The 24588-nt window shown below is 36.6% G+C and overlaps 1 protein-coding gene across 1 annotated transcript in view; it reads left to right on the plus strand.

The window, feature by feature from the left end:
• The window catches only part of LRBA (LPS-responsive vesicle trafficking, beach and anchor containing), a 464550-nt gene that overhangs the window by 53509 nt on the left and 386453 nt on the right, over positions 1-24588 (plus strand). Inside the window, exons 14-21 of the mRNA XM_014950036.1 lie at positions 2107-2186; positions 3642-3704; positions 5511-5608; positions 8559-8651; positions 9458-9566; positions 10150-10231; positions 11924-12047; positions 12286-12478. Coding sequence (XP_014805522.1) covers positions 2107-2186; positions 3642-3704; positions 5511-5608; positions 8559-8651; positions 9458-9566; positions 10150-10231; positions 11924-12047; positions 12286-12478 — 842 coding nt within the window. The remainder of the gene's footprint in view (positions 1-2106; positions 2187-3641; positions 3705-5510; positions 5609-8558; positions 8652-9457; positions 9567-10149; positions 10232-11923; positions 12048-12285; positions 12479-24588) is intronic.

The following is a 24588-nucleotide window of genomic DNA, read 5'->3' on the forward strand; positions in this document are numbered from 1 at the left end:
CAGAGCCCTGGCAGAGGCTGCCCAGGGAGGGTGTGGAGTCCCCTTCCTTGGAGATTTTCAAGACCCGCCTGGATGCTCCTGAGTAACATGCTCTGACAAGCTCTAGGCAATCCTGCTTCAGCAGGGGAGTTGGACTAGATGATCTCTATGGTCCCTTCCAACTCTAGAAATTCAGTGAAATTCAGTGAAATGTATGGAATAGAAATGTAAGTATTCCAGGAAGAATTTTATTTTAATGTGGTGGGTTCATTGTAACAGTTTGAGAAGTGTGCTTTTTGTCCATAGGATATTCTTGAAAGCTTTTCTTCAGCAACTAATTTAACTTCAAAATATTTCTTCAGAATTCATATCCTCTGTCACCAAAAACCTACATGAATTAATGCTAGATTGAACTGGTCAGAGATATGGTGGGGTTTTGAAAGTGTAGAGCTGGGGATGAGGTCTCTTTATCAAGTGATGGACAGGCTTTAAGTGCTTGTAAGATCTATTGATAACAGCAGTCTAGCTGAAAACAGGCACGCTGAGTTTATCTGACAGACACAGGGATCTGAACTTGCTGGAAAACCACTTTAAAGTGTGCTCAATCCGGACAGCAAACTCATGGCAAAAGAATTAATAAGTTGGCAGCAAACTCATGGCAAAAGAATTAATAAGTTTAGAACAGGTGTTTATTTCTTGTCATTGACACGGAACGCAGAACAAGAATACTGATCCCAAGAAAAAAAGCAACAGGAATAGCTGTAAAAGGAATTGGGAGAAGTGAAATGTCCACCAGCATGACATAAATACCTGCAGAGGGAGCTGGCACGGATAAGGGAATCAATGCTTTTTGGAAGTATGGCTTTACAACTCTTCTAATTGTTCTGTGTTTTATGGGGCTGGGTACACAGCCTTGTCGAAGGGAGAGTAACTTGTGTCTCCACGCTCTCCTGTAATGAAGAAAGGCTCTGGAATTTCAGAGAGAGACAGTGCTGAGGGCTAGATAGATGTCCTGGGTGCGAGTGCTCCTTAGATGTGTCCAACTTCTTCCCACCAGCTTCCTGAAATGACCAACCCTTCCTGTCAGATTGTTTTGTAGTATTTTGCATCCTGTAAGGAGCAAAGCCTGTGTGTTTTCTCCTTTCTTTATAGTGAAGACACGGATTTACTTACTAAGTTTCTGAACCTATTTATTGGGCCTGAGGCAAGTGTGTGTGTCGGATAGTCTCACTAATGTGGTTTAATGGCTTATTTTGACTAGACTGGTCTATATTGAAAATAACTATTCTTAAACCAACTACGCCTGTGGGCATATGCTGTATAAAGCCAGACTCTTGTGATCACTTACATTTGCTAGTTGATTTGCTTTTCCCCGGTGATTAAGATTGTAAAGAACTGCGTGAGCAAATGTAAAAACTATCCCTAGAAATGTATTTGCAACAGTTCATTTGCTTTCGGTATGAAAGCTTTTACTTGGCTTTGACATTTGGTTGCACCTGTTTTTTTAACCTTGCCTCTCCTGGGAACTACTCAGTGTTTGAGTATTTAAAATGTGTCAGTGAAAGTCTGCTTTGCACAGGAATGGCAGAAGCAAGTCCTTTTGACTTTGAGTTAACAAATTAAGTTCTTGGCTTCCAAGGTAATCTTTATATATATATATAGCATTTTAAGATTGATTTTTATTGTGTATACAGCCAATGTGTAATAATGGCAGTAGTTATTCCCTTAAGCTTTAGCAGAAGAACTTTAAAAACAGTAGTAAACTGCAAACATTTGAAATTTGGAAATTCTGACATAAAGTTATTGTATCGGTCTTATTCCTTGCATGAAGTTGGTTCATAGGCACTTCAAGTAAGTGATAAAATCATGAAAAGAATTTAGAGAGGTTTAGAAAACTGTGTTTAATAAAAGCCTTAGTATAACCTCACTGGTTGGGTGTTTTGCTAATAAACAGTGATAAAACACATTGCTATTTTCTAGTCTGAAATGGAGGAAAGATAACTTTACTTAGAATTGTGCCCTCTTCATCCAGAAAGTGCCTTTTATTCTTCTTTATGTGAAAATGCATACTATACTAAAAACAACTGTTCATTTGTATTTCATATATCTACTTTTTTTTTTTTGTAGATGGGCCACGGCCTACTCAAAAAGAGATTTTGTCTCTGCGAGCATTCTTGTTGATGTTCATTAAACAGCTGGTGATGAAGGTAGGATAACTTTAAATTATGATAGGATATCAAAGTTTCTTTTCATAAAGAAATGCACTTTAGAATAGGTGGGGTTTTTTTCTTAACGTTGAATTGTGTAAACAAATGAGTAAACAGAAATACCTTGTAAGGTCCATCTTTTTGTTGTGGCCCTTGCTGCAGACAGCAGTGCTAAAGATGCATTTTTCTTCCTTTTAAGCTGTTTTTAATAAAAAAAAAAAAAAAATGGAGCTGTTAAATCATTAACTTAAAAATGTTTACTACTGGAGAAGTAAATATTTGATTCCATATTTTGTTTCTGACAAGAACCATATCGCCTGCATCAGAAGCAGTGCTTAAAGAGCACCATTTGACATGATATTCTGTGGGCCAGTGGGCCAGAGGAAGATAAGAAAGACTCTATCAATAAGTTCCATAACTGTTTGTTAGACATTGCAGGAATATTGAAATTCAACAGTTCTACTGCTTATAGGCTCTTCTTAACCTTTTCATGTTGTAAGCTCTGATCTTTATCTTCTTCTCTTCCTTCTGTATACTCCTTTGGAGTATACAGTTTGGAGAAGTAACTACCAGAAAAGTTCTACTCTTGATTCTCATCCTCTTTCTTTAAATTGGATGTGCTGCGATTGAAGTATCAGAGGCAATTCAGATAACCAACCCTAAAAGACTTTCTTTCAGTGCTTGCTTCGTTTTTTAATTTTTATTTTTTAATTTTTATCGGAGATTTATAACAGTTTGGGGGAGTTTCACAAGGACAGTAAAAGCATGTCCGTCATAAAAGGTTGATTCTTCCACAAATTTTCTATTTGTACACAGTGGTGCAAAATTTTTTCAGGAATGAGAGACCTGCTTTTGAAAAGTAAAAGCCCTAGAAACAAAGATCCCTGCTTTCACTTTGCTCATCCTGTTCTTAGAAATTGTTGTTTTTTATTTTATTTTCACCAAAAGGACCTCAAGGCATGTTCTTGACATGGATGCCATAAATAATTTAAAATTCTCATAGTTGATAGCAACTGAAGATAGGATTCTGTAGCAGAAAATAAGAAGTGAACTCAGCTATAGGCATAGCTAACAGGCTTGTAATTAGACATCCAGGTTTACTTTTGAGTCCTTAGTTTAATTCTTCTATGAATAGGAAGCTCTCATTTCAGATTATAGATGATCTGTATCAATTAATATGTGTTGCTCTAACAATTTCATGTACTATATTACTATCTAACTTGTTTGTATGCCTGTTTTGGAGTTACCTTAATGCACTTTTATAACCTTCAGTGGGTATTTTTTGGGCAGGGGAAAAAGCTACCTTCCGTCGATGAAGCTATTATAGTACCTTGTGAAAACAAATTTGTCTTGTGGGATTTGCTCTGTATATAACCATAGCTTGTAATAATGCTCTTTGGGGAACAGTACTTTTGTACTTGAAAGATCATAGTTAAAACCTGATTGTTTTTCAAGGACTATGGAATAAAAGAAGACGAATTGCAAGCTATCCTCAATTATCTGCTCACTATACATGAGGTAATTTTTAATTTGGGGGGGGCTTGGGGGGGAGAAAGGTACTATTTCTACTGTTTGTGACCACCAAATTTTTGGAGTATTTTCAGATATGACTTTCTTTGTGCCACGAGATGGCTCTGTAGAGGAAGCAGCAAACGTTGTCCAACTCTTCAGTGCAGTGTGCTGAACTGCCAATATTCTTGCTGTGATTTAAGCACTATGTTCAACGTTAGATTGAAGTTCATTAAGCCAGTAAAGCAAAATGGTTTCTTATGTTGTTCTGCAAACCGTTTTACCAAGCAGAAAAACAGATGGTGAGGCTGACTTTTTTTAAAAAAAAAAAAAAAAAAAAAAAAAAAAAAAAAAAGACAAACCCTTGTTTTATGCTGCCTAAGTAATATTTTTGGTTTGGTTTGTTTTTCCTCTCCTTTTTATTTTGCTTTTTAAATAAAGCGATAAAATTGAAAACATGCATTAAAAAATAAAGATGTATGTTAATGGCATCTAGGAGAAGCATATAAACTTAATTGGGAGAAAATGTTGGTTACCACTGATACATCTGCATCTTCATATTTTAGCACCAGGAAAAGGCACTTTATGCCAGATGCAACATCAAAGACAAGGGAAATGGGGACATAAATCTAACTGATCTCATCTCTGTAAGGGTGCTTGAAATGGGCTAAAATAAGGAATTAATTGAACTTCACTTTAAGCAGTATGGATTTTTTTCTTTTTTTTGTTACACCTATATTTTCCTTTTATTCTCTGTGCTGGTTACTACCACTTGGTAGTACCACGGTCAAGCAATTTAGGTCATTCTACTTTATATGGAGATGTAAAAAATAAGACTCTTGGTAACGTGTAAGAGTAAACCAAAATAGCAGGAAGTTTTATATAACCTTTAGATGAGGAGGTGATATTTTAGCTATCTTAGCAGTTTGCATAGTCAAGTCTAAAAGATCTGTGAATGCTGAATCCCACAGAATTAGATGTCTCCTTGTAGATTTAGAAAAACATGAACAAAAAAATGAAAATTCAGCCTTCTCATGGGGCTTATTCATCAGTGATAGTGTCTGTAACGTAAGCTAATAATATCATCAGGTGAACACAGTTGTTCAGGGAATGCAAAACTGGTTTTCTAATAGAGACAGGATCAGATTATTTGTTCGAAAGTGTTGAACTGTGTTTGTCTTGGTTTTTTAAATAAGCTTTCATTTTAATACCACAAAATTGGAAAAGATGACAGTTGCATTTTGCTACTTCGTATGTTTTTATTTATAATTAACTTGGAACAAATTAATAAACTGTAGTTTGGAGTGCTTTCGACTGACAGTATGGAAAACTTTACTAAGAAGTTTGAATGACTCATTTTAAATGTTGTCTGTGGGAGGTGGTAGTATTTTTTTTTTTTCCTTTCATGGGGTGAACATTTGTTAGTAGAGATTTTGTAGTAAACGTCTCCCTGTGTCCCAGAAAATGTGCAGCAGTTAATTTCTAGCTTCTGTGCAGTAAAAGAGAGGGAAATATATATATATGCAAACAGAAATTGCATAGTCCAATAGTCCATTCCCTGTCATAGGCTTGCATCCCAGGCACAGATGTATCACTTTTCACTCTAAATAAATATAGGGGGTTTTTTTTGGTAATATTTTCACCTGCACTTGCCTTGCAGATCTATAGCTTTTTTGGTCCTGGCCTAATTGTTTTGGTCCATGATTTCCTATTACTCTCCAGATGATTTTGAAATATTTTGTAGTGGTTCTTTTAGCCGCTACTGTTCTAGAGTACATGCATTTTTAATTCAAATTTGTAACTTTTATTCAACAGGATGACAATCTAATGGATGTCTTGCAGTTGCTTGTTGCTCTGATGTCAGAGCATCCCAGTTCTATGATCCCTGCTTTTGATCAGAGGAATGGATTACAGTAAGTTTGAATTTTGTGAGTGGGCAAAAGGAAATAGTATTTTGACCATACTCTTGCTTGCTAGAATTCCCATGAAATCTGAAAGGTCCTTGTCAGTGTATGTGTTGCAATCATAGACTCCTGATCTAGGGAAATTTTTGTCTCCAGGTGTTCTTTTGACAGGAGGTGATGTTGGATTTATTATCAATGAGGTCTCTCTTTTTTTAATGTTTCCAAGCTGTCAGTCACGCTTAAACAGGTAGTGATCAATTTGAGTTAGTCTATACATAGAAGTTAAGTCTTCATTTACTAGTCTTTAGTCTTTAGCCTCCCATTCTTACATATGTTTTAGAGCTGAAAGTTCTAAAAAAATCTGGCAAAAATTGGTTCAGATTTCTTCTGATCTTTGTTAGCTTTCTTTCCTTTTTTTTTTTCTTCAATGTGTAAAGCATTATGGGAATTTTGCAGAAGAAATCTCTTATTTGTTTAAATTTAGAACTTTGTGGTATGGATTGTTCAAAATCTCTTTTTCCTAACAGAAAAATATTGTTGAACACTATTGTGAGAGAAAAGTAGGGAAAGTCGCAAATTCTACCAACAGTAAAAACACTAGAGAACATCTGCTAGAAAAAGACTTAACCTATGGCTCTGATTTTGTGTTGTGGCTCTCAGAGGGTGGTCACATTATTGCACTTTTCTAACTTAAAAAGAACCTGCATGGACATAGTTGGGGAAAAAATTGGAACAGGCAGACAAATGTAAGATCTATTCCTACAAGGGTACGTGGAGTAGTAACTCTCTTGCTGTGTAAAGGTAGAGCCTCACTTCATACATTTTGTTGCACCTATTGGTTAACCCCTATTTATACATCTATTTTTTTTTCAGTTGCCCTTTCTCAAGAGACAACATTCAGGCAGGTTCATAATTGTTTTCTCCCCTTTTAGTGGTAGGCTGATTTTTTTTTTTTATTATTATTATTTTTTTTACCTGTTTTCTTCAGCTTTGACTTCATTTGTATGGTAATGTATTATGCTATGGAAACTAATAAAAACTCTAAATAATAAAATATTTGAATGTCACGTTGGGTCTCCAATGCAATATGTTTTTTTTTTTATTTAACAACTGGCACTAGACATTTTCTTTTTTTATTAACTAGTAGATGGGAAAGTCAGTATGAATTGGGAGTCCACAGTGAGAAATCACTTTGTTTTCCTGTCTCATTTGTTACTTCCCTCTCTCCTGTATTCTCTCTAGTCACTTAAGGGATTGTTTCTATGTTTATTGATACATCTGCTTTTTGCAATTAAAACACCATATTCTTGAAATTTAAAATTGACAAAGCTTTATAAATATTTGGAGTTTTTTAATAATTGGAATTTTAAAAGTAACCAATCTAATGAAGAAAGAATAAGTGTAAGGAAGCTGTTGTGGTTTTTTTTTTCCTATGCAGTTAGGTAATCCTCATGCTGTTCTGTTAAGACATGCAGGGAAATGGATTCATTGTTCCATGGGCTGGCTCATTTCTTTGATTCTATGGTTGCTGTGGCTGCAGCTTTCTCCAGGATAAGTTATTTGTTATAGATAACTGGTTTTTAATCACTTCAGGGTTTTCACTTAGATTCTAGTATAGCACTAGATTTTTTTTTTGTCTCGGTTTAGGTGTCTTGGGTAATATTTTTTGTCTCAGTTCAGGTGTCTTGGGTATTATTTCTAGTTATGTAAAGGTGAAGGAATATATCACTAGTGATGAGAATGTATAACTAGTGCTCAGTTATGTATAGGTAAGGCTTAAAAACTTGAATAAGTCCTTTGAACTCTTTAGAACTGGCTGATCTAAAATGTGGTATTGGGATATTTTTTGAAAGACTGAAGAATCATTGAAATATTTTTTTTTTTTCCCTTCCCCTTAATAAAGGGATAGAAGTTTCCTCGAAAATTTATTCAGAAAATATTCACAGTAAAGCCTGAGTACTGTGACTTGTGTTCCAATTGCACTGGGAAATAATTTTAATTTTTTTCTCTCAGAGCTTACTAGTTCATGTAGGTATAAGCTAAATCATATTTCACAAATTCAGAGATCTGTCCAATACCACGAAGCATAGCACAACTAAAATCAGATAGTGACGTGGTCATAGCACTTTACTGTCTAAATAGTAAGCAATGAATGAAATTATATGTCACTGATAAATATATTTAGATGTCTTATGTTTTTGTGGGAGATTTACAAGGATCAAAAACTTGTGGTTGTTACTCTTCGCATTGACAGAAGGCCAATATTGGAATTTTTCACTGTGTAAATAAACTTCTTTAATTAAAAGATTAAGCTTTAATGTACTGCCAATAAATGTTTGAGAAATTAAGTCTGATTTCTTTTTATTTGGCACATGTGATGAGATCTGGGCAGCATTACAGCTTGAACTGGTAATATCAAATAGATTTAAGGTTATTGGACACTTCCTGCTGTGAGACTGTACTTCAAATTGTTGATTAGTTTACACGACTTTCATCAGTTCCGTTGACTTGCTGTGTTTGTAATTCTCATTTTCTTTCTTGAGAAAGCTTCAGCTAGAGCTGTTCAGCTAGTTAAGTCTAGTGCTAGTAATAAATCCCCCTCCATACATGGCTATTCCTATCTGGCCACATTATAGTCAAAAATTGCTTGTATAGTTTTCTGGATAAAATATCAGATTGAGACAGTTCTCAATATAGGAATTGCAGAAGCTTTTCACAGCATGTTTTATGTATTGATATTTAGGAGATACTTAAATTTCATTAAAAAAATCTCTAAATGTAAAATCACAAAATATCGTGCCACTAACAGAAACGTCACGCTGTTTTTCTGTAGTCTCATTAGTAGTCATTCTTTTAAATTTTAAATTTCATTTGCAGTCTACTGGAGTTAATTTGTCATTCCAAAAAATTGCTGTGTATTTCAACCATTTTTAGGAAGCCTTGTGTTTTCTCCGCTTAGGGTTGTCTACAAACTTTTAGCATCACGAAGTGAAGGCATCAGGGTGCAAGCTCTAAAAGTGATGGGATATTTCTTAAAGCATCTTCCTCCAAAGTAAGTACTGGTTTAGATCTTAGAACAAAACCTCCCAAAAAAGAAAGAAGGAAGGGAGGTTGTGACACACATACATGCCATATATTATTTTGTGTATATTATATATTATTTGGTGTGTATACGTATCGTGGTATGTAAAGTAAAAAAACTGTATTTGAGCTTAATGGCTAAATACAGTTCACTGAATAGCAGCTACTATTTTTCAAGTACCCTTCAACTTGTTTGTCATTAATACCTTTCTGATGTGGTGGAGTTCTTTGTTCTTGACAACAAGCATCCAAGCATTATTACTTCCTTACCGAGTTTGTTTAATACTTAGTTGCAGTTATGGCTGCCTGCTTTTTAAAGTGCTCTTTTTCCATAATTCCACTGAAATTGGTAACAAGAATTAGACTGGGGAGATTGAACCCCATGTTACCTACTGAGTGCTAGATTCAATGTGTCTCAAATTGACTACAGTTGAGATCGCTGTCCATGGTTGGAATTTTGAGTGAAATGAGGACAAAGATGCCCTTTCCTTGGTGTTTATCAAGCAATCCCTAAGGATGTGCTTCCCTTTTTGGGCCCATGGGTGAATGGGCCGTGTTTATGGAAGAAAGTTAGCTCTCTTCTCTCTGTCTTCAGGGGAGGATTTGTCCTTTCAGAATTTGAATCCCTTAACCAAAAGTGAAAGACTTAAGGAACAAAAAAGTAAAAGATGTTTCCAGTGATTTCATATTTCTTGAGGCACACTTCTTAAACTTTTTTTTTTTTCCCTAAAGCGAGTTGAATACATATGTTTATTTTATCTTTCTATACTATTTTAGGAGAAAAGCTGAAGTCATGCTTGGACATGGATTGTTTTCTTTGTTGGCTGAAAGGCTGATGCTTCAGACAAGCTTAATCACCATGACCACATACAATGTCCTATTTGAGGTAGTAATATACTGTAGTTAGGATCCAATCTTCCTAATTACTTGTAAGACATTGTTAGAAAATTGCTTACATATTTGTGCTGATATGTTCCAGATGACATTAAATCTTAGCGTGATGCAGCTGAGGGCTAGGGTTTTGGTTTTGTTTTTTTTTTTTCCTTCCCCAAGCTCACTACTGGAGTTGTTTCCCCCTCCCCCACCCTTAACTTGGTTATGCTTATTATGAACAATTTTGGAAAATAAGTAACCTGAATGTCTCAAGCAGTCATATAGATATATATATCTATCTATATGTGGAATTTTAATACAGCAATGATCTTGTTTTGGTTAGATTCAGGCTTTTCTTCCAGTGTATTTAAAACAGTGGTGTGCATTTAAGAGAAAGCACACAAAAAATAGTGTAGAGTAAAATTTTAGGAGCAGGGTGAAATAAATTATCAAGAAAGGGAACAAGTGGATTTTTTGGGAAATTTTTAGAACCGTGGTGAAATAGTGATGGGTGCTGTAGGAAAGGATGTATCCAACTATTTTTCAGTAAGCTGTCTTTCTGAACATTGATATGGCATCTTTTTCTTTCTTGCTAGATTCTGACTGAACAGATTTGCACTCAAGTGATACATAAACAACATCCTGACCCAGATTCAACAGTGAAGATTCAAAATCCTCGTAAGAATGATACGCGTTTCTAAGTCCTACCATAAGAAAAGTCCACTCTAAAAAAAAAAACCCCAAAGCTTATTAATTGCATCCACCAGTCTTAATTCTGATCTCAGTTTTATATTGTTTTTCATGCAAAAGGAAAGATGGTGTGCATTTAGTTTGAGTTATTTAGGAAATACGTCTCTATAGCTTTTTGAAAGACGTTTTTTTATGTGTCTAAATGTGCATGTAGTTCATAACTCACCCTTTTTGGCTGTGCAGTCATGTTATGAAATGGTTTTTCAAGACTTGCATGCACAGAGAACTTTGATTTAATACATGTTAAGGTTCCAGAAAAATTCTGATTGCATTATTTAGTGATGTCAGACTAAATTACCTGAAATATGGGAACAGCCTTTATCTTAAATTACATTCAGTGTGACAATACTAGATGGAAGGTAGGAGAAATGTATCTGCTCACTGTTTTGGTTAGCTGACTTTGTGGGAAATATCTTGATAGGAAACTTCAGGTGTCTTTTGAACTAAGAGAAAATACTGATCTCCTTTCCTGAATTATATGCATTATTAATGTGCTCTGTATATAACACATGGGTTTATGATAGCTTTGGGAGTTCATTTTTTCTGGAGAAATAAGAGATTTCTTTTACTTTCGTAGCTGCTTTGTCATTAAATGTAGGTAATAGTTGTGGGTTTGCTTCATGTGGAAAGTGGGGGAAGAGAAAGCGAAGCAGATACAGAGGAAAGAAATCTGGTTGCAGTATGCCATTGGCCTTCTGGTAAATCTTTATGAAGCAAGAGATGTGATGAGATTCCTGCTACTTTCCCTTAAGATTTTTGAAGTTGGCAGTCACTGCTGTGGTTAATACAGTTATTTGTAGTGTGAGATATGAGTCTGGAATTATCTAGGTCTAATAGGAAGAGTGACTTTTAGAGTACCTTTATAAGATCAGGGCTTTATAAGATCAAATGAAGAATTTCTCTTTTTAAATGAACTGTACAAAGTGAACTAAAACTACCACAGTAACCATGTTCAAATTACATCCTCATTTATTTGCAAAGTTAACTGTTTTTTTTAAAGTAACAAGAACAGTGTTTGCCCCACTGATTCAAAAAGTAGAATGTACCCACAATTTTGACTGTGTTCTAAAAATATAGCATACGTTATGTTCATAAGAAATGAGATTTTATATCAGGAAGGTTTTATCCGCTTTCTCAAACTTTTTGTAACAGAAATTAAGTATAATTGGAAGTCGTTTACTTTCTTTGAAAATTCAGTAATACGAAGGTAGAGCAAAATCTAGGCATTTTTCTTATATATTGATTTTTATAATGGATGCATTGTATTATGTGAACTTCCTTAGAAAAAGGTTCTGATGGATTCTGATGGCTTGTCGTTTATCGTGCAGTAACATGTATGTTGCTTATACCTATAATTCAAAAAAATTTCACACTGATTTGACTGGGATTCCTTTTCTTCAGCCGTATAGGCCTGAAAATCCCCCTGATGGTGACCAGGTTTGAGAAGTCTTGGAAGAAGGGATTTCTAGTAGTTAAATACTCAAATAGAGATGTGCTTTTTCTCAATATAAAACTGTTCTATGTAGTGTCACTTTTCCAACATTGCTTGTACAAGAAGACGTGCTGTATTTTATGCTGTGCTTAGTACTAATATTGTGTTGCTCATGGACTGTTTTACAGAGATTTTGAAGGTTATTGCAATCCTGCTACGTAATTCTCCACAGTGTCCAGAAACTCTGGAGGTTCGGAGAGCCTTTCTCTCAGATATGATTAAACTTTTTAATAACAGCAGAGAAAATAGGAGGTAAGATAGCTTGCTATATGCACATGTATGCAAAGTAAGTTACAGGATCTCCTACTCCATTAGACTCATTAAGCAAATACAGCTTCATTGCTGTTCAGCAAATTCTATACTCTAGTATAAGCTTGAGAAGTGTGCACATACCATTTATTTTAAACTTATTGAATTCCTGACTTAGTTGATGTGTATTTCTATGATATATTTTGAAATTGTGATTAAGTAGCATGTGTGTATTCTGCAGGAGTTTGTTGCAGTGCTCGGTCTGGCAGGAGTGGATGCTCTCCCTTTGCTGCTTTAATCCAAAGACTTCTGAAGAACAGAAGATAACTGAGATGGTGTATACCATATTTCGAATTTTGCTCTACCATGCAATCAAATATGAGTGGGGTGGCTGGCGCGTTTGGGTGGATACACTCTCGATCACACATTCAAAGGTGAGTGTTTCAAATAGTTGGGAAGTTTTGTTCCACTGTGTAATTAGATTTACAGCCTTAAAGTGCTGTATTGTACAGTGAGATAGTCTTGAAGTGAAGGTCTGTAGTTAAGCCCAGTGTTTATATCTGTTACTGGGCACCCTTAAAGTGCTGTATTGTACAGTGAAGTGAAGGTCTGTAGCTAAGCCCAGTGTTTATATCTGTTACTGGGCATAACGTTCAAATATTTGACAATCAAATCTTAATTTTGTTGTTATAACACAAATCTTTTTTTGTTATTGCTCAAATTGTGATAGTATTAGTTTATACACAGAACCTTCATGGTTGGAAGGGACCTTTGAGATCATCGAGTCCAACCACAAAAAAAAACTCCAAAAAAACAAAAAAAAACCAAAAAAGAACACCCACAAACAGACACAAACCAACAATCTCAGACTAGGGCATGCCCTGAAGTGCTACGTCTACACCTTTCTTCAATCCCTCCAGGGATGGTGACTCCACCACCTCCCTGGGCAGGCCCTTCCAGGGCCTGACCACCCTCTCAGGAAAGTCATTCTTCCCAAGATCTCATCTAAACCTCCCCTGCCCCAACTTCAGACCGTTGAATATGAACAAAATGAAAATAGCAGATCTTCTCAAAAATGAAATAATCAAATTCCAGGAGCATTTCTGCAAAATTTTAGTGCTGGCTTAGGTTTTGAGCAATGACAGGAACACAAGGTGGCGCACCATATCTATTCATAAGCAAAAATACCTTTTAGTAACATCAAAAGGCTGTAACACAAACCAGTAAAAAGCAAAGAAATCAAAGTTAAGACAGATGCTTAAGTTAAGACAGGCTGAGAACGCAAATCCTTGCAGTATGAATGAGACTATTACCCTTTGTTATTCTTCTGTCTGATTTTTTTGTTGTTGTTGTTACAATCAAAATTATATCATAAACATTATTAGTTGATCTTTGCACAAGGCACAGTAATATAAAAGATAACTTCCCTGCCTTATTCTGAAAAAAAGTGTGACGCCAGTATTGTCCTCCAGAATTATCTTGGTTTATCAGAAATATTTACCCGAGATGAATTAAATTATAAATGATACATTTCTAAATGTGTGCAGCTTAACTGTGTGAAAAGGAAGTCTGTGAATCCTAAAGATCACTTTATGATTCTAAGGAATTATTAGCATTTCTGAGGTCCTTGATTTTGTATGAATTTTTTCTCAAAAAAAAGTCAGTCTCTGCAGACAAGAACACGGTTATTTTGCAGCTCTGTTTATTTATCCCATTCGTAGCTCCATGGTGGATTATTGGGCTACGGGGAGACAAATGTAGAAATCTATATAATAAGAGTGTGTGAAATAATATCATTAAATAGTCACTTAGTTAAATGGAATCCAGGTGCAAAGAATCCAGGGGCAAATTTTAACCCTTACAGAGATCACAGTTGAGTTGTTGAAATCTCCTCAGTCGTCTTTTGTGTGGCCTCTGCAGTTTTCAGTAAAACCTGTTACCTCTCTTTCCCCCAAGATGCACGGGTGGAGTAAGATTGCACAATGGGAAGCTGTAGCCAGAGCAGAGATCCCTAACGTGCTTTTATAGAAACTGGCATAATATAAAGCATCTCTGTGATGGCTGAGAATTGCTGGGGAACTGTCCCTGGGCAAAGACGGAGAGGGGATTGAAGGAAGACCACCACCACCTCTTTACCAATGGGAAGCTGTAGCCCGAGCAGAGATCCCTAATGTGCTTTTATAGAAACTGGCATAATATAAAGCATCTCTGTGATGGCTGAGAATTGCTGGGGAACTGTCCCTGGGCAAAGACGGAGAGGGGATTGAAGGAAGACCACCACCACCTCTTTACCTCCCTTATGGATCTTTGGTGGGGTGGAGTAAGATTGCACAATGGGAAGCTGTAGCCAGAGCAGAGATCCCTAACGTGCTTTTATAGAAACTGGCATAATATAAAGCATCTCTGTGATGGCTGAGAATTGCTGGGGAACTGTCCCTGGGCAAAGACGGAGAGGGGATTGAAGGAAGACCACCACCACCTCTTTACCTCCCTTATGGATCTTTGGTGTATCGAATTTAAAAATTGTCTAGCACATAATCTTACAAGCTGTAGTTCTATTCTGAGCCTCTTTTTGTACCACAATTTAATGTCGGAAATCTCATTTCAACAGCTTCTGTGTCAAAATGATTATATGGATTTTTGGTCACCATCTTTGGCGACTTAATGTGGCTAATCAATGGCCTAGAGTTCGTAGAGGAGACAACAAGATTTTATTGTGACTCCATGGCCAAATATTAAGAAAAAGACACGATTTTAGAAATTACCAAAACGATTGCAGTACAGATGATGTTACTTTGGATTATTCTCTAATTCTTTTTTCTGAAAGGCTGTATTTTTTTTGCAATTCCAGACTGAATGAGAAAATAGCGTTCTTCACTCTTTGTTGTTTCTTGGTTTTGGTTCCTGGCATAGGGAGGTATCCTTGGTTGTAGAAGTAACTTCCTGTGTTGGCTTTTCCAAGTCTAACTTTGTTGGCTTTCCGGTCAATACGTAAGGACTGTTTGTTCTTCCAACCTGCTTTAGAGGAAGCTCAACGATGACTGTTGAGGTTGGAAGTGCGTGAGCGATAGCAGAGCTAGCAGCAGAGTGCTGGTGTAGTTTTAAAGGAATCTTAAAGGTTTTTTTGGGGTTTTGGGGACATTAGTGCTAATAATATCCAGTTCCAGAAGCCTAAATGAAAATGATTAAACAACAAAAGCACCCCAGACTCTAACTTAACAATAGTGATATGAAGAATGATGCAATAATCACAGAGTGGTGGTGTAGTTTTAAAGGAATCTTAAAGCAGTTCGATTTTGGGTTTTTTGGGGACATTAGTGCTAATAATATCCAGTTCCAGAAGCCTAAATGAAAATGATTAAACAACAAAAGCACCCCAGAATCTAACTTAACAATAGTGATATGAATAATGATGCAATAATCGAGGATTTTAAAATTGGAGTTTTTCACCTTTATCGTGCATTTGCCACTTTAACTTTTTTATAAATAATGCATAGCAATTTATGCAACTAGTCATATAAAGCTAGATGATGTTTCATAGCTACTTTTAATTCCACAGGCATAAATTAGGATCAACCACAGAAAAAAGCTCTCTGTGGTAAAACCTTCCTAATATCTTGAAAATGTCCTTATAAACTTGATCTTCATATCTAATGATAATGAATTTTTAATCTCTCTAATTTTACTGATTTTGAATGTTCTTGTATCCTGTTTACCAATATTGAGATTCATGTAGATTCACACATAACACAGTGTAGACATAATTCAGTGGGCAAATTGTTCGATGCTAAGTGCATCTCAGATGGGCATATATTAGGATCAACCACAGAAAAAAGCTTTCTGTGGTAAAACCTTCCTAATATCTTGAAAATGTCTTTATAAACTTGATCTTAATATCTAATGATAATGAATTTTTGATCTCTCTAATCTTACTTATTTTGAATGTTCTTGTATCCTGTTTACCAATATTGAGATTCATGTAGATTCACACATAACACAGTGTAGACATAATTCAGTGGGCAAATTGTTCGATGCTAAGTGCATCTCAGATGTTTTTGATTTCTAGCAGGCTTTCAGAGTAATGTGGGAATTATGGGAACAAAAATATTTCCTTAACATTGCTAAGAGAATAACCAATTTGTGGTTTTATTATTACATCTCTAATTGTATTGGGTTACTGCTTATTTTTCCTTTTTACAACCCTTTGCGCCATCTTATAAACTTGATCTTCATATCTAATGATAATGAATTTTTAATCTCTCTAATTTTACTGATTTTGAATGTTCTTGTATCCTGTTTACCAATATTGAGATTCATGTAGATTCACACATAACACAGTGTAGACATAATTCAGTGGGCAAATTGTTCGATGCTAAGTGCATCTCAGATGTTTTTGATTTCTAGCAGGCTTTCAGAGTAATGTGGGAATTATGGGAACAAAAATATTTCCTTAACATTGCTAAGAGAATAACCAATTTGTGGTTTTATTATTACATCTCTAATTGTATTGGGTTACTGCTTATTTTTCCTTTTTACAACCCTTTGCGCCATTCCTGCCCCTAATTTATAACACCATTCCATGATAAAGAACTAGTGTATAAAGGACTAGTGTTACAGAATTGGATAGGTTTTGCAGAGCTACACATCAAGATACATGCAGCTGCTATAAAAAGCCAAAGAAACTCAATTGCAATTTTATTGTCCAGTTTGATAGATTTCCTGCCACCTTTGTAGCAGGGAAGCTGTTTGTCACTGTAACCCTCTCCTCCAACAGCTGCACAACGTTTTATAAGCAGCAACGGCTTTTCTGGCATAATTGCACTGCCTTGGTTTCCTTGCTCTCAGAATTTAGAAGGTGCGTGTAACCTTTTAAAAGCCAAAATTTTTTAGTCTTACTCAGGTATTTTGCTCATTTCCATAGTATATCTTCGATGCTTTCCAAATATTAATGTGGTGTATACTATGGTGTTTTAATTTCTAACTTCCAGTTCAATAAAAATGTTAATGAAAAAATTCAATCCAAACTCCCATTTGTTCTAACCCTCCAGTGATAAATTTACCAAAACACCTTAAGAACTTCTGTTTTTTTAAACATTGTAACCATGCAAGCTGGGCATGGTTACAATTAGATAAAAATCTAATTTTTATCTGTCTAGCCATGTTACTTTGTAAAAAGGAACCAATGATTTTGGGGTTAATAATAGGAAACAAGTAAAGAATGGTGGACAACTTGCCTCTTTGACCTTTCAGCTTCCCCCAGTTTTAAAAGAATATAATGATTTACGAAGTATAATGCACTCCTAAATTATCTGAATGTTTAAACTACTGGGAATAACTAACATTTGCTTATTTCAGACCCTTAAATATATTTTACTGCTTAAAAGTTGCTTCATATTACTGTGTGATTCGGTTAAAGAGAAGATATTTGGGTAAATTGATTTTTTTATTTTTAGTAGGGTAAGAAGTTTTCACTGATTAAGACTCAGAAATGTTAGTATGTATAAACTACAGTTTTGTTGCTGTGTAAGTGGAAAAATTTTGGTCGCTGATCTGAATGGGAAGAAGTATAATATTAGAATGTTAGTGCTGTGTCTGTAACATACAAGGTATTTCTAAATAATTGTTCGTTTTCAGTCTGAGGAAGTACAGTTAAGGAAATTTTTCTGTACTTCGGTGCCTGACTCATTTAATACAGGAGAAAAAAGCCAAAGGTGTGCACAGCATTTCCAGCGTTTGCCTCATTTTCATCCCTGTCGGATGAGGGGAAAAGGGGAAAAAGCAGCAAAGATTAGGTGGTGGAGGAGTCAATATATGATGGCAATTTAAAAACTGAAGTTGCAGAGAAGTGAAGGTGGCTCAGCTTTAGAAAGTAACAGGCCACCAGGATCTCTTGAGTCCCAATCCCATTGGCATTCACAGAATCACAGAATCTTCTAGGTTGGAAGGGACCTTAAAGATCATCTTGTCCAACCGTCAACCTAACTGACAAAAATAGACACCCCCACAACAAACAAGGAGCATCATCACTAAACCAGACCTCCCAGCACTACATCAACCCGTCTTTTGAACACCTCCAGGGATGGGGCCTCAACCACCTCCCTGGGCAGCCCATTCCAATGCCTGAGAACCCTTTCAGTGAAAAAATTTTTCCTAATATCCAGCCTGAACCTCCCCTGGTGCAACTTGAGGCCATTTCCTCTTGTCCTGTCGCCTGTGACTTGAGAAAAGAGACCGACCCCCACCTCTCTAAAACTGGACACACTACTCGAGGTGGGGTCTCACCAGTGCCCAGTACAGGGGGACCATCACCTCTCGGGCCCTACTCCCCACGCTGCTCCTGATACAGGCCAGGATGCTGGTGGCCTTCTTGGTTATTGAGTTATTGAGGGCGGGTTTGTCCTCAATACGCTTGAAATGCTTAAATATATAAATACAGGTGTCATGGTATAAATAGTTATTGATAAAAAATGATTGCTTATCCTAGGTAGAAGTGATTCTCAGGGGGTCATCTGACTTAGGGAGAGCAGAAGGAACTTGGAGACTAGAACATGCAACCTCCTTTAAAGCTGTGGACTCTCCAAGATGTGTGGTTATAATGCAATCTTTTTCTAGGTGTTTCCTCCTTACAGCTCCTTTTGTAGTAGGTGTGTGGGAAGGCTTTTCCTAACCAGCTCCTCTGAGAAGAAGAAAGTATTTTCATTATTCAGAAGGTGGAATAGTCAGGAGGGGGAGGGATCTTGTACCACTGTGGTGGGCTCTTATGCATGCAGCATGTATGGCTGATGGGGAGCTCCTCCATCTCCCTAGTCACTCAGTTTGAGTGAGTGGAATGTCATGAATAAAGCTGCAGGATGCTAACATTTTACTAATTCAAACTGGAAAAAAACCAAAAGTGTGAGATGGGGGATAGGAGTAGAGTGAGCGAAGTAAAGTGAGAATTTGTGAAGCAGGAAAGAACAGGATCAGCTGGGTAGAGGAAGCCTCAAAGGCAGAGCCTACTAGAGATTTGTTACTGGTTGCCAAGTGCCAGAGGTCTCAAAAAGAAGTGGGGGAAGCATTTGCAGTGGAAAGAACTGAGATAGTCTTCCTAAGCAAAGATGCCCTGAAAAGAGTGAAGCAGGAAAGAACAGGATCAGCTGGGTAGAGGAAGCCTCAAAGGCAGAGCCTACTAGAGATTTGTTACTGGTTGCCAAGTGCCAGAGGTCTCAAAAAGAAGTGGGGGAAGCATTTGCAGTGGAAAGAACTGAGATAGTCTTCCTAAGCAAAGATGCCCTGAAAAGAGAATGGATTCTCATCTGTGTAGCTCGGTATGAAAATCATTGGAAGATGGAGCCTGTGTCTTGCAGCCTCAAAGTTGTTAGTGGCCTCCTTTGCTGTTGCTGTAGAGATTGAGGCAAACCTCCTCTGTTCTTGCTGCTCCCCATGTTTGGGTTGTGGCTGTGGGGACTGAATTGAGCCTCTGGGCAGTTCTGGAAAGGATGGATGTGGAGTCTCTGCCACAGGGCTGCCAGCAACACATGGAGACGTTGGAAAAGGCTGGCCAAAGAGAGAAGTGCACCAGACCTACAGCTGCATATTGTGTGACAAGGCAGAATTTGACAGTCTGCTGAACTGTAGGAATGGTGACAGGGATTGAGAGAGAGAGGAAATACCTACCTCGAGAGGATAATGTGCTCATATCTGGCAATTAAACGAATTAAAAGCAATAGTTGCATTAGTGAAAGTGAGCAAATACACGTCTGGTACGCTGTTTCAGTTTATTATTGAATGGTGATGTAACAGCAAGCTGTACCTTGACTTCATTTGAAAATAAAACGCTGCCAGCATACATAAAACTATCTCTCAGACAAGCAAAGGCTTTTATGAATGATAGTGAGTACTGCTTGCTTTCTTATTCTAGATGTTATATGCGTGCATTTTATTTTTTTTTTTTACTCAAGTTGAGGAGAAAAAAGGCAAAACTCTTGCCTCTTAGATGAAAATGTAGGAACGTGAAAACGTCTTGGTACAGTGGTTTTAATTCTCCGCCTTCTCCCCCTTATGTGTCAGTGAATGCTTTTTTTGGTGGAAGCTTAGATTCCTTCTAGAAACTTCTCATATGTAACGTCCTGCATAATATATGTTAATTTGCTTTTCTTAGCTCTCATCTGTGAAGCACTCAGAAATAGCGCAGAGGTTCCTCAGGTCAGTGGGTTACAGACTGTAAGTCAGTGTGTGGTGCACACAGTACCTTTGTATCTTTCCCTCCACTGAATTGAAAATTAGGTTTGATATCTTCAGGTATTGGTGCCTCCTGTCTAAACAGACCTGTTTTTGTTTGGAGATTAGTTTCTACGTTTGAACAGTTGGTGTTGCTAGAGGAGAAGTGGAAAAACAGGTCAATAAAGTCCTTGTTAAGATTTAAAAAGTTGTAACGCTTTCTGGAATTATGAAGAGTTTTATTGATGGTGTCAGCAGCACAGGAGCTGGTTTGCACTGAGCAGACTCTATAAGGGAACAGCAGTACTATATAATTGTCTGACCTGGCTGGCAGACATTCCCTTCCTCTTTCCACTCTACAAAATTGCCCACCTGATAATGAAAAAAAGGACAAAATCTTCATGTATAGTTAAAATATTTTCCCTGTGTTCTTTAATGCAAATGCCAATCATCTTAACCTTTTTCATTGCTGTATGCAAATTTTTCTCCTTGGCAATTAGTAAATGTTGGATGTCAAATTAAGTTAAAATTGATGGCAGAGGCAAATGTTGCAGTTATTAGCTCACAAGTGTCTTTAACTAGTAGTGCGTAGAGATGCATTCCAAGCATTGCAAACAGCTATGGATTAGCCATCAAATGATGGTGAAGATTAATGATTGGCCTTTTAGCTCCCTAATTTAGAACAATTTCTAGTAATTAATTTTGTATTATCAGCTTTACAGTTGCAAATGCCTTAAGGAAAATAAAAAATGACTTAAGTACGTTCAAGGTTCTTCAAGCTAACAGTTGTCTTGTAAATTGTTGCATGCTTGCAGATCCTTGCGTTTAATCTTTAATACCTTTATACACTATCTCTGCCTACTTGTATTTAGTGATCAGAATTTCTACTTCATTTTGCGTTTTCGTTGCTACTGCTTTTGTTAACCTCAGGTGTTTTCTTTGTAGGGTGTATTGTTTGGCTTTGTAAACTTCTGTGCTTCTTGAGTGCCATGGCGTACAACAGAAGTGCGGGGGAAGAATTGTCTAGGGCCTCCATTTTAATACAACTATTTCTTGGTTTCCTGTCAAACCAAATTACAAATGAATATAGTGAGCAGAACTGTTTCTACAGGCTTATGGAAAAGCTGGATTTTACAAAGCAGTATTTCTTAAATTTGTTCTGTTTTTTTTTTTTGCTTAAAGAAGAAAGCCCCGAACTCAAAATGCATGTTTGAAAAACACTGTTTTAGGTAGTCTGCATTATCTTGTGCATTGCTTTTTTAATTGGAATGTTTTTTTAAAGGACAGTATTTAATACATTACATGACGTGGATTCTTTCTGATGTTTATAGTGGAAGTAGAAATTGCTATCCTTTCTAAGTGGATTTGGGGGTTTTTGTGAGTGATGTTCTCCTGTAGTTCTAGATTGTCTAATTTTCTTTACCAGTGTGTCTCTCCGTGAAGTTTCTTGCGTTGTTCTTAAATCAACATAGATTCTCAGTCTGGTTTCCAGAGTGTTGCTCTGCAATGGCTTCCAAACCATTGTCTATTCCCTGTTTCAGGTGAGATTGATTGGGAAATGATATTGTGTCCCTGTGCCAAACGTTGTATTTTTAACTGTTGACCATAGCTGGGCGAAGATCGACTTGTTGCAAAGTTAGTTGCATCTCTAATCTATACAGTCAGTAGAACTCACACTTGTGACTTTCAGTGGTCTTGTTGGAAAAACAAAACTGCTCAGTTTGTAATTCATGGTTCACATATAACATTAAAAATTAATACAAGTACCTATGGTGCCTATCTGACTTCCAGGTAGCGCATGTAGGTTTTTAAGAAAAAACAAAGTGTGCAACAAGAAACTCTCTTAAGAGACAAAAGACAGAAAGTAGCATGGGAAGATTTTGAATAATGAATGAGTAAGTTAAGTATATATTTCTAATAAACACAGGAGGGCTTTGCTGAAACAGTGGGTATTTGTTAGATGAAATTTGGTTTCGTGATTGTTTGTATTATAAAAAATAGCAAGTCTTACATCTAAAACTTTTCTTTCAGCACTGAAATTTTAAGTGTCTTTAAAATTAAACGAGAAATTATGATGTGAAGGAAGGAGGTTGGGGGCAGGGGGACCCTGTTGTTGGCAAGCAAATAAGAACTTAATCTGTTCAGAATAACTGAAATCTTGGCTATGGCGTGTTTATTAAAGAGGCAGTGAAGTTGCTAATGAGGGGCCAGAAAATTTGGAGCTTTCAGTAACATAATATTAAGTATGACATGAACATAACAATCGTGTTAAGATCATGGAGATATGGTGGAATGATTCCTGTGACTAGAATGGTGTAATGAAGGGATACCAGCTCTTTGGGAAGCCTCAAGTTTGCAGTCCTTGGCCCTCGTGGGCCTGGTAAATGCTGGAGGGACAACATTCTCCAAAAGTAGTTCCTAGTTTTGGAGAATGGGAGTAGACCCATTCTCCAAAAGTAGAATGTGTTCATGGAGGCAAAATTGAGAAGTCAGAAAGTAGCTTGCTTTTACTCCTGCATATGAGTTTAATGAGACTTACACTGGAATGATGCATGAAAATACGGATGTTCATACTATTAAAGATTTCTTGAAGAGCTGGAAAGGTGGCAGAAGGGGGTCACAGGAAGGATTCTAGTCCTTCAGAATAAAACCTCATTCTTTTTCGATGGGCCTGATATTTCTCCATCTTTTGGTCTTTTAAAAACACGGTTATCATATGTTAAAGAAAAAGAAAAACATGTTGAAAACATGGTATTTCTCCCTCAGGTAGAGGAAGAAATAAAAATACCTTCCTGAGGTATTTTTAACAACTCAAACACAGACATAATTAGTGACTAGAAATTGAAGCTAGACTTTCAAAGTGAAGAGGATACTTTTTTTTCTAAAAACAAAAAAGATGGTAGGGTAGATTTGGAACAAATGATCCAGGGGAGGTTTCATTTCTGGATTTCTAAAACCAAGGCTGGACAACTTTCTGGATGCTGTGAGCCAACTCATGTCACACTAAGCTGAATGTGTCGGAAAGTGGGTTAAAATCAAGGGCTGGATTAGATTATCTGATGTTACTTTCTGGCCTTAACCTTGGTGTTTCCTTGAAGTGCTAGGGGAAAGCAGCTGTAAGGGAACTGATTATATGCTTTTAGAATGCATTTAAAGTTATATTCCTTGATGCTTGCAATTTACTCGAACCAGGTTGGTAATGTATCAAAGCACTTCATATTGCTGTGAGAGCTTGTTGTGTTTTGTAAGGACCAGTGTAAGCATCAAGGGTTGCTTGATGAGACTTGCAACCCTGTGAACGTGCTCTTTTTGCAAGGTGGATTTAGTAACTGCCAACCCTGCAAAACATCTCGATGATTCCTTCCATTAAGATTGAATTGTTGCTGTTATTGAACATGTTCTGTGAGTCATGTCCTGCTCTCCTTTGCATTCAAGTTTGAGCACTGAAGAAAATAACGTTTTATAACAGGTCCCTTTAGCCACTCTCTTGTGATCACCTTAGTGTCATTGTGCCTGTCCCCATTTGTACTGGGGAGAGATGGCAGCAGCAGTAATAGAATTTGACATGCATGTCTTCCTCATTTGCCCCTTTACACAAAAAAAAAAAAGGGGGGGGGAAAGAAAGTACCATTCTCATCTTTATCTTTTGCTTTGCTTTGGTTTAAGGGAACTAATGAAATCAGATTTTGAGGCTAGACCTGAGACTTGTTCAGTAGTTTTGGAAGCAGTGCATAACCAGAGTAGAATCCACTCTTTTGTTTGTACATAATTAATTTAAAACTAGTACAGGAAGACTTTTTTTTTTTTTTTAAACGGGGGGAGGAATTTACCCCAGTTCTATTGCTAGAGACTTAAGTTTCAATTAAATCAACTCAAACAAATAGCATCCTTCAGGTCACGTGTTAGAATAGCACACTGCTCCTACTATAAACTTTAGTTTATATTTGGTTGAAAATAGTGTGTTAAAAAGCTAATATTGACAACAGAACCTGCCAAGAGTATTGCTTTTTACCTTTGCTCTTTCTTTGCTCCTTTCTGATTTGTTAACTATAATTTCTAGTATTTTTTTTAAACCCGTCAAGTTATTTTTGACTTACGTGTATTGTCTTAGGAGAAAATATTACTGCTGACTAATCGTCACATTGAATAACATGTACATGGACAAATGAATGACTTTAATATGTAAGAGAATAAGAAAATGTACATTATATATTTAGTAAAATGTACTGCTGTGCTTTGTCTATGGAAATTGTTTATCATAAAGAAAATAGTTTAAAAAAACCCAAACCCTCAGAGCAGCTTATATATTGGGAAAATTTTGAGAACAAAGCTTACAGATAAAGAC

Source organism: Calidris pugnax, unplaced genomic scaffold, assembly GCF_001431845.1.
Source record: "Calidris pugnax isolate Ruff unplaced genomic scaffold, ASM143184v1 scaffold42, whole genome shotgun sequence".
Classification (NCBI taxonomy): Eukaryota; Metazoa; Chordata; class Aves; order Charadriiformes; family Scolopacidae; genus Calidris; species Calidris pugnax.